The sequence below is a fragment of the Myotis yumanensis genome, unplaced genomic scaffold (assembly GCF_028538775.1).
Source record: "Myotis yumanensis isolate MYYU_CA2020_CCGP unplaced genomic scaffold, mMyoYum1.0.hap1 SCAF_11, whole genome shotgun sequence".
NCBI classification, from domain to species: Eukaryota; Metazoa; Chordata; class Mammalia; order Chiroptera; family Vespertilionidae; genus Myotis; species Myotis yumanensis.
The window spans coordinates 64746497-64759700 of record NW_027223762.1 but is presented as its reverse complement, the minus strand read 5'-3'; the positions used below and the strand labels follow the sequence as shown (position 1 = coordinate 64759700).

The 13204-nt window shown below is 46.9% G+C and overlaps 1 protein-coding gene across 2 annotated transcripts in view; it reads left to right on the top strand.

The window, feature by feature from the left end:
• The window catches only part of SLC9A4 (solute carrier family 9 member A4), a 75052-nt gene that overhangs the window by 15273 nt on the left and 46575 nt on the right, over positions 1-13204 (top strand). For both annotated transcript variants that reach the window (XM_070429774.1, XM_070429773.1), the window contains 2 exons: positions 9728-9987; positions 11169-11386. In XM_070429774.1, the coding sequence (XP_070285875.1) occupies positions 9728-9987; positions 11169-11386 (478 nt within the window). The remainder of the gene's footprint in view (positions 1-9727; positions 9988-11168; positions 11387-13204) is intronic.

The following is a 13204-nucleotide window of genomic DNA, read 5'->3' as shown; positions in this document are numbered from 1 at the left end:
CCATTCTTCAGACTGAGAAGAATTTTCCAACTTTTTGAACTGAAAATTAGTTTGTTTGTTTTTAATCTTCATCCAGGACATGTTTTTATTGATTTTAGAGAGAGAGGAAGGGGGAGGAAAGAGAGAGAGAGATCAATGTGAGAGAGAGACATAGATAGGTTGCCTCTCACAAGCACCCCAACCAGAGAACTGCCTAGGTATGTGCTCTGACCAGGAATTAAACCCACAACCCTTTTGCTGTATGGGATGATGCTCCAACCAACTGAGCCACCAGGCCAGGGCTGAAAATGAGCGCTTAAGGGAACATTTTTGCCTTTCCCTAAGTCAATAAAATCTGACCACTGACACATCTCTCATCTTTGTTAAATTTTCTGACATCTGTTCAGTGCATATTCCTGCTCTGTTCCCTGAGGTTCTATCAATGAATGGTCAGGGATATGAGACCTAGAGGGTTGGTAAATCCCATGAGAAATCCATCTTCTGTCCTGGTTGCAGGTTTTCCATTTTATTTCTTTACTAGAGGCCTGGTGCACGAAAATTGTGCATTGTGGGGAAGGTCCCTCAACTTGGCATGTGTCCTCTCACAGTCCAGGAGCCACGCGATGGATCACCCCTGCAGAGGGAAGTCCCGCCAACCCACTGCAGTCCTACAGTTGGTGGCCTGGGCCTCCCTCTTTGGGGTGATCGTGGAGTCCCCCCAATTGATCACCCTCCAGCCGGTGGCCTGGGCCTTCCTATGCAAGGCAATCAGGTGATCGATCGCACCCCTGCAGAGGGAGGCCCCACCCACCCGCTGCAGCCTGCCAGTTGGTGGCCTAGGCCTCTCTCTTTGGGGCAATTGTGAAGCCCCCCAGTTGATTGATCACCCCTCTGGCCTGTGTCCTGGGCCTCCCTCTACAGGGCAATCTCGGGGCAATGGCCGGGCCCCCGACCAATGGCATCTCACAGGCCTTGGCTGGCCTGGCACCAGTGGGTGTCATGGCATGGTCGTCCAGAAGGTCATTCGTATGGTCGTTCTGCTGTTCAGTCATTCAGTCGATTTGAATATTACGCTTTTATTATGATAGATTATTATAGATGAGTAAGAGAACAGCTCCCTCCCTCCATCTTTTCATCATTTTGCATCCCTGCTGAGAAGTTGCTGGTTTCCTAGGTGATTTTCTTTAGTGGTCAGGGCAAGTAGTTGTCAAGGAACTGCTCTATTACTGAGTTAATGTGCCAGTGCCCCTTCATAAGACATAGAAAACTAACCGGGTTCATTATTTCGTTTCCTGTGTAAGCATGATGAAACCCATTCTCTATGGTATTCTCTGTATCCTTACAGTAGCTGCCATGCAGCAATGATCATTTTCACTCTGTTGTGACTCTGAACTTCCAATGCTTTTTACATGTATGAGAGTTAGTAATTAGCTAGGCTTTGGGGGCAACTGAGTTTACAGCGGGCTCAAGTAATGAGGGTTAATCAAGATACATAGGCAATCAGGGAAGACATAGATCCATTGTTAATCCCTAGAGCTGCCATACAAACACCACAGACTGGGTAGCTTTGTTAGCATGGGATGACCTCTGCATCCCCACCTGTTACCAGTGGAAGTAGAATTCTTGTGATATCACAAGAAATGGATTTTCTGAGGCTCCCTGGGAGGATGAGTGATACTTGTTTGTGTGGAATTAAACTCCTGGCTCTGCAAGGCCCTATCTCCCTCTGGCAGCACATGGAAGGCCCAGCTGTGCCTCAGCAGGGCTGGAACGAAGGCCACTACCTGTGTGCTTCATGGTAAAGCATGTCCAGCCCCACATCTGCCCACTGAGCTTGCGTTCCTGGCTGCAGTCCATGGCCTGTGGGGTCTGCAAGGCCATGGGCCATGTGGCTGCTTGAGGCCACTTTGCAGACTGTCACCTGGATGAGTGTGGATCATGGAGCAAGCAAGAAGCATGAGTGCAAGAGGGACAAGCAAGAGAGAATTCTTTGCTAGGAGCTCAGCTAATTATGCCTTCAGGAGTCTGTGCACTTACAGTGGCTGCTCTCCCCAGCCAGTTATCTTTTCCCAGGTGAGGCTGACAGATAAGCACCTTCTCTATATCACCCCAACTTCACTGAACATAGGCTCATCTACCCCTTTGTTGGACCCCTTCCCCCGGGGATCTGCAGGGAATGGGTGGTGGCTCCCTGTGGAGTGTGACATTGCAGCTTCCTGGTGAAGCTGCCCAGATGACATGTCTATAATGTCTGGCCTCCCCTTTGCCCTCTTCCTATTATTAATATTAACTGGCTCATTACGATGATAACAGCTTCAACGAGAGAAATGTACTTCTCACAGTTCTGGAAGCTGGCAGTTCAAAATCCAGGTGCCAGCAGGGCTGGTTTCTTATGAGACTCTCTTCCTGGCTTTCAGTGCCACAGGCTTGCTTGTTACACTCCTGGTGTCTCTTTCTTATCACACTGTCCTATGGGAATAGGGTCCCATTATGATCTAATTCTAACTTAATTACCTCTTTACATACCTACATTCAATTCCAGCCACATTCTGCCATGCTGTAGGCTAAGACTTCAACACATGAATTTTTGGGGGCACACAATTCACTTCTCAGGAACTCAGGAATAGGAATTGCTTTACCACAACAAAATTAAATTAAAATGAATTACATTAAGATATCTAAGAAAACCTCAATGTTTGGAAACAAAACAGCACGCTGCTAAATAATTAATGATTCAAACAAGAATTTACAAAGGAAATTAGAAAATATTTTGAACAAATGATAATGAAAATTCAACATGGAAAAATTTGTGGGATGCAATTAAAGATGTACTTGCAGTGGTTCTCAACCTTCTGGCCCTTTAAATACTGTTCCTCATGTTGTGACCCAACCATAAAATTATTTTCGTTGCTACTTTATAACTGTAATGTTGCTACTGTTATGAATCGTAATGTAAATATCTGATATGCAGGATGGTCTTAGGCTACCCCTGTGAAAGGGTCATTCGACCGCCAAAGGGGTCGCGACCCACAGGTTGAGAACCCCTGACTTCAAGGGAAATTTATAGTTTTAAATGCTTAATAAAAAGACTTAAAATCAATGACATAAGGCCCTACCTGAAGAAATTAGAAAAACTGCAGCAGAGTAATTCCTAACTAATAGGAAAGCAATTGTAAAGATAATAATAAATGATAATAATATAATGTAATCCTATACAATAAAAGCCTTACATGCTAAGTGTCAGGTCATCCATGGGCTGTTCAACCAATCAAAGCGTAATATGCTAATGATATGCTAAGGCTGCTTAACTGCTCACTATGACGTGCACTGACCACCACAGTGCTCCGACTGGTAGGTTAGCTTGCTGCTGGTGTCCAGCTAATCGGAACTGAGTGAAACGGGCCGGACACACCCTGGAGCCCTCTGGCAGTCTTTCCCCAGCTGGCCAACCTCCCACATCCTTCCCTGGCCTTGATCATGCACCAGTGGGATCCCTTGGCCTGGCCTGCACGCTCTCCCAATCCGGGACCCCTGGGGGATGTCGGAGAGCCCGTTTCAATTGACAGCAGAATGGCTGTTTGCTAGGATGTGCACTGACCACCAGGGGGCAGACACTCAATGCAGGAGCTGCCCTCTGGTGGTCAGTGTGCTCCCACAGGTGGAGCACCGCTCAGCCAGAAGCTGGGCTCACAGATGGTGAGCTCAGCGGCAGTGGTGGGAGCCTCTCCTGCCTCTGCAGCATCATTAAGGGCCTAAGCCATCAGGTGAACATCCCCCAAGGGCTCCCAGACTGTGAGAGGGTACAGGCTGGGCTGGGGGACCCCTCCCACCCCCCACCAAGTGCACAAATTTTGTGCACGAGGCCTCTGGTAAATTATAAAAGCTAAGATACTGTATCTTAAGAAAAATAGTTCTTTTTCATAAAACCTTTCAAAGATAGAAGAGGAGCAAGGATTCTGGTGGTCCATTCATTTGAAAGGTGGGGAGGTGCAATGCTCAGATGCCAGCAGGTGTTCTACAATAGGCTCAATGCTGCCACTTCCACCAGGAAATAGCATACGATCCCGCAGTTTAAGGGCTTAGTCCCACAAGCCTGCACTCACCACCCACTTTAGATGCCAACTGCATGTCCAGTTGTGTCCTGTGCTTTTGACCCAACTGTTGTAGATTGTAGTTCCAACAGCCTCCTACTTGGTCTGAGTGATATGCTAGAGCAGGTCACATAACTCAGAGAAACATTATACCTACTAGATCACCAGTTTATTATAAAAAGATAGAACTCAGGAAGAGACGGATGAAAGGCATGGAGAAGGTATGGGGAAAGGACATGAAGCACCCATGTCCTCTCCGAACATGCCATGACCCCCCACCCCAATTTCCACATGTTCACCAACCTGGAAGCTTTTTCAGCTTAGTCATGTTGAGTTTTTATGAAGATTTAATTGCATGGGCTTCATTGATTAAACCATTGGCCATTGGTGATTGAATCCACTTCTAGCCTTTCTTCCCTCATAGGAAACTAGGGGTGGAGCTGAAATGTTCAACTCTCTATTTCTGGTTGCTTCCCCTGGAAACAAGTACTCAATCTTAGATGCTTTCAAAGAGTTACATTATTAACATAAACCTGTGTGGTGGAAAGGGGCTTGTTATAAATACCAAGACACTTGTTTCATCTCTGTGGCTGTGAAGACATCTCGGGACTGAGAACAAGAGACCATCACAACAAACGGTGCTCCCGAGCTCCAAGCCAGGAAATGCCCAGGGTCTGGGTGTTATGGGGAAGCTGAGGTCACACTTTCCCCACCGAGTGCTGGGAGTAGTCTTTTGCCTACTCTAAGGTTAGCTATAGGTTTTATATAAATAGAAAAACAATGTTTCTCTCTCTCTCTCTTCCTCTCTCTAACACAAAAGGACCATTTCCTGAGACACCTCCTCTGAACTGTTTGTTGTTCACAACACCATTTCTGACACCAAATGTGTGGGTTTTTTCCCCCACATCAGCCAACCTCCAATTCTCCAGACACCAACCTGGTGCCCTCAGATTCAAGTCAATCCTGACAGTCACTGCCTGGAGTTAGACAGGCACCCTGCACTAAATTCTCAGGTGCACATGCTGCCTCCACATCAGACACCAACCATAAGTCTGGGCCACCCATGCTTCTAAAAGACTGGCTATAAAATGGGGGTTCCCACAGTCCCCTCCTCAGGTTTGATAATTTGCTAGAACAGCTAACAGGACTCAAAAAAGCAGTTTACTTCCTATTACTGTTTTGTTTGTTTTTTTAAATAAAAGATTCGACTCAGGAACAGCCTGAGGTGCACAGGAGGAAGGACGGGGAGGGTGCAGAGCTCCCATGCCCTCTCCTGTCACAGGACCCTCCCAGCAGCACCTGTAAGTTTTCTGAACCCCCTCTTTCAGGGTTTTTGATGAAGTGTTATTACATAGTCATAATTGATTAAATCATTGGCTGTTGGTTATTGATCTAATCTTCAGCTCATCTCTTACCTGGAGGTAAGGGGTAGGGGGCGGGGGAGGGATCAAAATTCACATCCTTCTAAATCACATAACTGGGTACTCTGGCAACTAGCCCCCATCCTGAAGCTATCTTGGGCCCCTGTCTCCTCATTAGCATAAGCATAGGTAAGATAGAAAAGAGCTCATTATGGATAGCAACAGGTCCTCTCACCTGTCACTCAGGAAATCACAGCTGCATCTGGCCGATGATCCTTGGTCGGAGTGTTGTCACTATACTGAAGGGTGGGGATCCCATTCCCAGTTGGGGCTCATACACAGGTTTCGGGTTGGATCCCTGGTTGAGTCTCATACAGGAGGAACTAATCAATGTTTTCTCTCTCTCTCTTCCTCTCTCTAAAATCAATGGAAAACATCATTAGATGGGAATTTTTTTTTAAAGAACAAATTCCAAGGTTGGCTTTTAGGGGCAGGGGGGAGGGGCAGTGTGGTAGGGGAGGGAGGGAAGCTCTGTGCCCTCCCCTACCCTTTGCCTGATACCTCAGGCTGTTTCTGAGTTGAATCCTTTATATAAAAACAAACCAGTAATAGGAAGTAAACTGCTTTTGTGTCTGTATCAGGAGACAAAGACAAAACATATATATAGTGTATGGCAAAAGAGGCTTACAGTTGTACCTACTTTTGCTACCTCCTTTATGTGTTATACACATATATATACATATACACATACACTGAGTGGCCAGATTATTATGACCACCCATCAGTACTTCATTGGGCCACCTTTTGCCTTCAGTACTGCGGCGATTCTTCTTGGAATTGACTCCACGAGATATTGAAAGGTGATGCGAGGAATCTGACACCGTGCCTGATGAATAGCACTGTCCAGTTCTGTGAGATTTGATGGTTGTGGAACCAGCTGCCTGATGGCTCTTTTAACTTCGTCCCACAAATGCTCAATTGGATTGAGATCTGGTGATTGTGGGTGCCACCTAAGCAAGGTAAAGTCTCCCTCATGTCCTTGAAACCACTCCTGCACAATACAAGCACCGTGGCATGGCACATTGTCTTGTTGGAAGAAGCCATCTCCATTGGGATATACCATCAACATGATAGGATGAACTTGATCAGCAACAATAGTTAGGGATGTTGTACTATTCAGACATTGTTCCACACGAATTAAAGGGCCCAAATCATGCCAGGAAAACATGCTCCAAACCATAACACTGCCCCCACCAGCTTGAAGGGTTGTACTCATGCATGTGGGGTGCATGCTTTCATGCTGTTTCTGCCAAATTCTCACTCTTCCATCTGCATGATGCAACTAGAAACGTGATTCATCGGACCACATGATTTTTTTCCAATGCTTGACTGTCCAATCTTTGTGTTTCTGTGTGAATTGGAGACGTTTTATCTTGGTAACTGCAGACAGCAAAGGTGTTCGAACAGGCCTTCAGCTTCCATATCCCATACAATGCAGTGTATGGCTAATTGGCCTACAAACATCAGGTGGTCATAATAATCTGGCCACTAAGTGTATATATCTTACTAGAGGCCCGGTGCATGAAATTCATGCATGGGGGGTGGGGGATGGTCTCAGCCCAGCCTGAACCCTCTCCAATCCTGGGGATCGGCCCTAAACTGGCAGTCAGACATCCCTCTCACAATCCTGGACCGCTGGCTCCTAATCGCTCACCTGTCTGCCTGCCTGGTCACCCCTAACTGCCCCCCCTGCTGGCCTGATCACCCCTCGCTGCCTCTGCGTGCCAGCCTGATCACCCCCAACTGCTCCCCCCTGCTGGCCTGGTCACCCCAGCCTGCTGCTCAGTCACTTGGTTGTCCCTCACTAACCCCCCTGCCGGCCTGGTCATAGGCAGCCATCTTGTGAGGGCATGATGGTCAATTTGCATATTACCTCTTTATTATATAGGATTACATCACCATATCACACCCCACACCAAGTGAAGAGGGTCAATAATCTGGGTTCCATTCATGCTGTGGACTTGTTTGAGATTTAGCCTTGGCTATTTCACCCTCCACTGTGTGAAAATATATGCACATTACTGTGAGTCAAAATGAGTCCAAAGAAAATGTTTACAACTATGACATCCAGAGTCTGGTGATCTGAAAGGTGAGAATTGGTTTGCAAGTAGTCAATACGCATTGTGTCTATAAATGTGGTCTGTGTGTTGGATGCACTACTTTCACTTCCTAAACTTCTGTGGCATCTTCTGGGCAGGAACCTTGGCATCCAGGGATGAGCTGACCTGAATGGCTTTCCCAGGCCCTTGGAGCAGACTGGCTGGCTGCTTCTAACCTGGAGAGCTATGCAAAAGAGTTTGTGTGTGGCAACAACATGCAAATCTTTGAGTCTCAATTGAATTCCCTGAGTTTTCTCTGAGTTTGAGAGTCAAATAAATTCCCAGGCCCCACCTGGGTGCGTTCAGACCCACCTTGCCAGGTCTGTGGAAGTGTCTGGCTCCTCTGCGTGGCTTAGCTCACTGGAATGAGAGCACAGCACCCAGGGCTTCCAAACCCGTGTGTGGGTTGCTCTGAGGTCAGGCAAAAAGTGGAATTGGACTAAACAAACTCACAGAGTTGGGATACAACCACTAAATGTCTTTTGGATTTGTCACAATTTCTTTTTCTTAAAACGTGGCTTCATTTTGCTTAAATAAAGCAGACCAACATTATACCAGTTTGAAATATAGGGTTGATACGTAAACAGATCATTGACCCATTTCCTGGAGGTTTAGCCTCTGCCCCATCTGATTGTTGTCTTTGCTGTGGAATAAGAAGCAAAGGCTGCAGGGTGAGCTCTGACCCCAGGGCTCTGGGCCCGGCCTTCCCTCTCAGAGCTCCTGCGGCACTTCTCCCTGCCTCAGAGTGGCCTCTCCACAGAGGTTCAATGCCAGTTCTGGACTCGCCAGTGGCATGACTGCAACTTCACAGAAATGTGAACTAAGTAGAGAAATGGAGAAGCCTTGGGAGTAGGCATCACATAGGCTAGGGATTTTTGGGGGGGTGGGAGTCAGTGAGAAAGTGTAGCCAGTGGGGTCCAATCAGGAAAGAGAAACCACAAGTAGGCTAAACAGCATATGTGAACACTAATGAACAAAGTAAACTAACAAGCAAAATAGAAACAGACTCATAGACAGACAGCAGCTGACACCTGTTAGAAGGGAGGCGGGTGGGGAGCTGGTGAAAAAGGTGAAAGGATTAAGGAAAAAAACATCTCAGAGACACAGGCAACAGCATGGTGGTTAGCAGAGGGGCAAGGTGAGGGGAGGTAGAAGAGGGAAAAGGGGGATAAATGGTGACGGAAGGAGACTTAACTGTGGACGGTGGGCACACAGCACAGTATACAACATACTGTAGAACTGTACACCTGAAGCCTATATAATTTTATTAACCAATGTCACCCCAATAAATTCAATGAATATTTTTAAAAAATACATTAACCACATTAAAGGAAAACCTATAAGCTATAAGGGACTCTCTGTGGTAGCCTCGGGCTGAGAGATGGTCTGCAAAGAAGGACAGGAGAGTTAGAAGGGGTTTTGGTCTCTCTGGACCAGGCGTGGATGGGGCACTGGGCCCCGAGAAGCTGCGGGTTAGCCGGGCTGGAGCTGGTGTGGGGTTGCTTGCTGGGCAGATGATAGACCACCTGCGGGGGCGGTCCGTCCGCGGAGCACGGACCTGCAGGGGATCCTGTTCTCCGGAGGGGAAGGAGCACACAGGCCTGCTGGGCTTTCCTCAGGGATCACCGGGAGAACGATGTGAAGTTGCAGAGGGACCACTTTCAGGGCCTGTGGCTCTGGCAGGATCCATGCGAATTCCTCCTTCCCTCACGCTGACCCCTCCCAGGCCATGCCGATGTTGGGGAAGCCCCTTCCTCCTCCATGTCCCTCCGCTGAGATACCGCCACATGGTGCTCACGTTAAAGAAGAAATGCTTACAGGAGTTTCACTGTTGGTAGAGCCCATATTGAAGGGCGCATTTGGAGCTGAGAGGAGATAAAGTGGTAACAACAGGGAGCCGAGCAAGAAATAGGGGCTCAGTACTTGAAAGCTGTGAACATGACACTTATTCAGAAAAACTGAATGCATGTAAATTAGCTGGAATACATTTAAAGTTAAGCAGCTGTGTTAATCTTAATTGTCATGTCATTTTTGTTGTGAATTATTTAACTTGACACAAAGTTAAGAATCTGTGTGTGAAACAGTGCTCATCTCTAATTCATGTTTCTTTTCTCTCCTTGATTCTCTGTTTGCCCAGGTCTTATACAATATACTAATTGCCTTCACAAAGATGCACAAGTTCGAAAGCATAGAGCCTGTCGACATTTTGGCTGGATGTGCCCGATTCATCATTGTGGGTATTGGGGGAGTCTTTTTCGGCATTGTTTTTGGATTCGTTTCTGCGTTTATCACACGTTTCACTCAGAATATCTCTGCAATTGAACCGCTCATCGTCTTCATGTTCAGCTATTTGTCTTACTTATCTGCTGAGACCCTCTACCTCTCTGGCATCCTGGCGTGAGTACAAACTAAGGACCAACTCTCATAGCAATAAAGGAGCATTTAGGCCCACGTCCTATGGACCAGCCTCCGGTGAAGGCTGGGCTACTGATGCTAATTCTCAGAGGTGTGGCAGGATTCGGGTTTATCAGACACATGTAAGACCTGACGCAGGTCCTTGCCAAACACTCTCCAGCATTTGTGTTTGCTCTCCTCTCGTGACCGCCTGAGTGAGCACAGCAAGTATAAGGTCACTTAAACATAATCAGAAAAGCTGCTGCCGACCAAGTCTGGGAGACAGTACATTTTTTCTTTGAAAAATTCACTCTTCAAGTTAAGGGGAAGCATGCCATGGGGGACTGCCTTCTGCATTTCCTTCAAACCGCATCGCAGCTCCAGGGCCTTCAGGGTAGAGTGAAATCAGGTAGATGGGACAAGACTAGAAGTCCAGGTCCCTTTTTTCTTAGTGAAAAACATTTTGTAAATATTTATTCTTGTGTAGGTCTTGGAATGAGGCTTCTCAACTTGGCCCTTAGACCTGGTCATGTTGTTTTCTCTCTGACATTATTCTCATATGAAGCTGCTTGGGCAGAAATAGTTAATTTTATTGTACAGAGATAACTACTTTAATTAAATATAATAGTGTAAAAGCTAGGAACTCCTATTTTCCACCTTAAAAATGATCAGAACTACTAAGACAAGGCAAAGTTCTCTCCACCCACACTTTTCCTAAGTGGATCTAGACCAGGAACATTTTAAATGAACGATTTCTCATTAAATTATTGTAAGAAATGCTGCTCAGGGGGAGGCACTGGGGACCGTGTTGAATGACTCTTCCCAGGGAACCGCCGTGGGTTTACTTGGGTTGGAAAGCAGAGTGAAGTAGAGAGTGAGGGGTTGGCAGAGCTCTTGGGAGGGCGGGCAAGATGGAAAGAGCTGGGCTCCTGGTGTGGCGTGAACTGCCTGCCATTGTGTTGAGGGAAGGCCCTGGCGCCCTCCTCCCCACCACCTTCAAGTCCTCCAACCCCCGGGGGGCGAAGAGGCAGAAAGAGAATCTGTGGGCAGGCTGCAGCCAGAGAGAGGAGGCGATGTTTTCTCGGGGTAAATACGGATTTGTGTGTCTGTGGCATCAGCAATAAGGTGGGTTTGCGGGGAGGGCAAGCCTTCTGCTTCTCTCTGAGACTCAGTTCCTCCTGCAGCATCACGGCCTGTGCGGTGACCATGAAAAAGTATGTGGAAGAGAATGTGTCCCAGACGTCCTACACGACCATCAAGTACTTCATGAAGATGCTGAGCAGTGTCAGCGAGACCCTGATCTTCATCTTCATGGGCGTGTCCACCGTGGGGAAGAACCACGAGTGGAACTGGGCCTTCGTGGGCTTCACACTGGCCTTCTGCCTGGTCTGGAGAGCCATCAGTAAGGGCAGCCCTCCCTGTGGCTTTTCAGTGTCCCCTGCCCTGCAGTGCCCGAGCATAGCATAGTGTGAGGTGATGCCAACCGGTTCTACTGGTTCGGGGAGCATGGGCACCTTGTGGCCCCAATGCTCTGTTTACTCCTTCACTCAGTTCAAAGTCCTCAGTGACTGATAAGGCTCTGCCCGGAGCAAGGAGCAGTATTCTTTTAATTGAAGGGAGAATTTCACATCCACACATTAAATACAGCAGTGCCTTTCCCCTGCTCTGCACTGCTGCTGCTGTGCCCCCTTGCACCTGAGTCAGATATAGATGCGAGCTGCGAGCTTCGAGCTGCATGCTGAGGGCATTCACACTTTTGTCACAGGAAAAGTGAGATGTCACACATTGTGACCTATGTGAGGCAAGTACTGCTAAAACAATGTTTTCCTAAATAACATAGATGCTTTCCGTTGAGGGGTGAGTGTGATGTACAGGAATCAAGGACCAGGAATCTTCACTGATAAGCAGTGCTTGGTATTAAGTAATAAAGATAATTCTGTACATGATGCAACTGCATCACCTCTATTAAACATGCCTGCCTGGAAGGGAGATGTTTTGACGAATGGCTGCTGATTGATTTTGCTTTGTTTCTGGAGCTAGAAAAACATTAAGCACTGAACTACAATGTGTGTGTTGACTTTTGACTAGAAGCAATTATATTTTAAAGTGATTTGACTAATATTTAAAGCATTTTAAAATGATTTTGATCAATATTGTCAAGCCAATTACTCAAAGAAAAGTTAGGAGAAATGGCTGAGAACTTATGAAGCATTAAATTAATTTAGGACAAGTTTTAGGACCTTGAAAAGAATAAGAATGGCCCTAATCGGTTTGGCTCAGTGGATAGAGCGTCGGCCTGCAGACTCAAGGGTCCCAGGTTCGACTCCGGTCAAGGGCATGTACCTTGGTTGCGGGCACATCCCCAGTAGAGGGTGTGCAGGAGGCAGCTGATCGATGTTTCTCTCTCATGATGTTTCTAACTCTCTATCCCTTTCCTTTCCTCTCTATAAAAAAAAATCAATAAAACATATATTTAAAAAAAAAAAAAGAATAAGAATGAAGAATATTAAAATATTCATAAAACTTACTCTGAATATATGTGTCTTAGGAGGAAAAACTTTAAGAAAACTGATAGAAATTTATAATCCACATCAAATCTTGGCACTATTACTAACCTGCTATTAGACTTTGGACAGATATTTAACTACTCAAAATATTCCTCCTCAACCACAAACTGTGGGTGTGGACAAGTTTCCAAGTGCCCTGTCAGTGTTAATGCTGTAGGAGTGCAGCGTCAGTAAAGCTAACAGGAGAGAAGTTACATGATAGAGCTCCAGCCCAGCCAGCAATAGAAACCATCTAGGGTGTTGGCACTGGGGCTCCTTCAACACCTCTGACCTTGGCGACCACCCAGCTGACTCCCCGACCTCTGACCTTGGCAACAACCCAGCTGACTCCCCGACCTCTGACCTTGGCGACCACCCAGCGACTCCACAACCTCTGACCTTGGCAACCACCCAGCCGACTCCCCGACCTCTGACCTTGGCGACCACCCAGCCGACTCCCTGACCTCTGACTTGTCCACATCCCAGTGAGGGCAGAGCCAGGGTCAGATCCCATTCTTCCCCCTCCCCCCTAGCCTAGCTCATGGCAGCTTATACTAGTTCACACGCATGGAAGTACATTACTTACAGCTATGAAACTAACTCAACCTACATCCCCCTTCTGCTGGAAATACAATCAGTACCTTCCTTAAGCAGATGCGACATCGAGGACATGA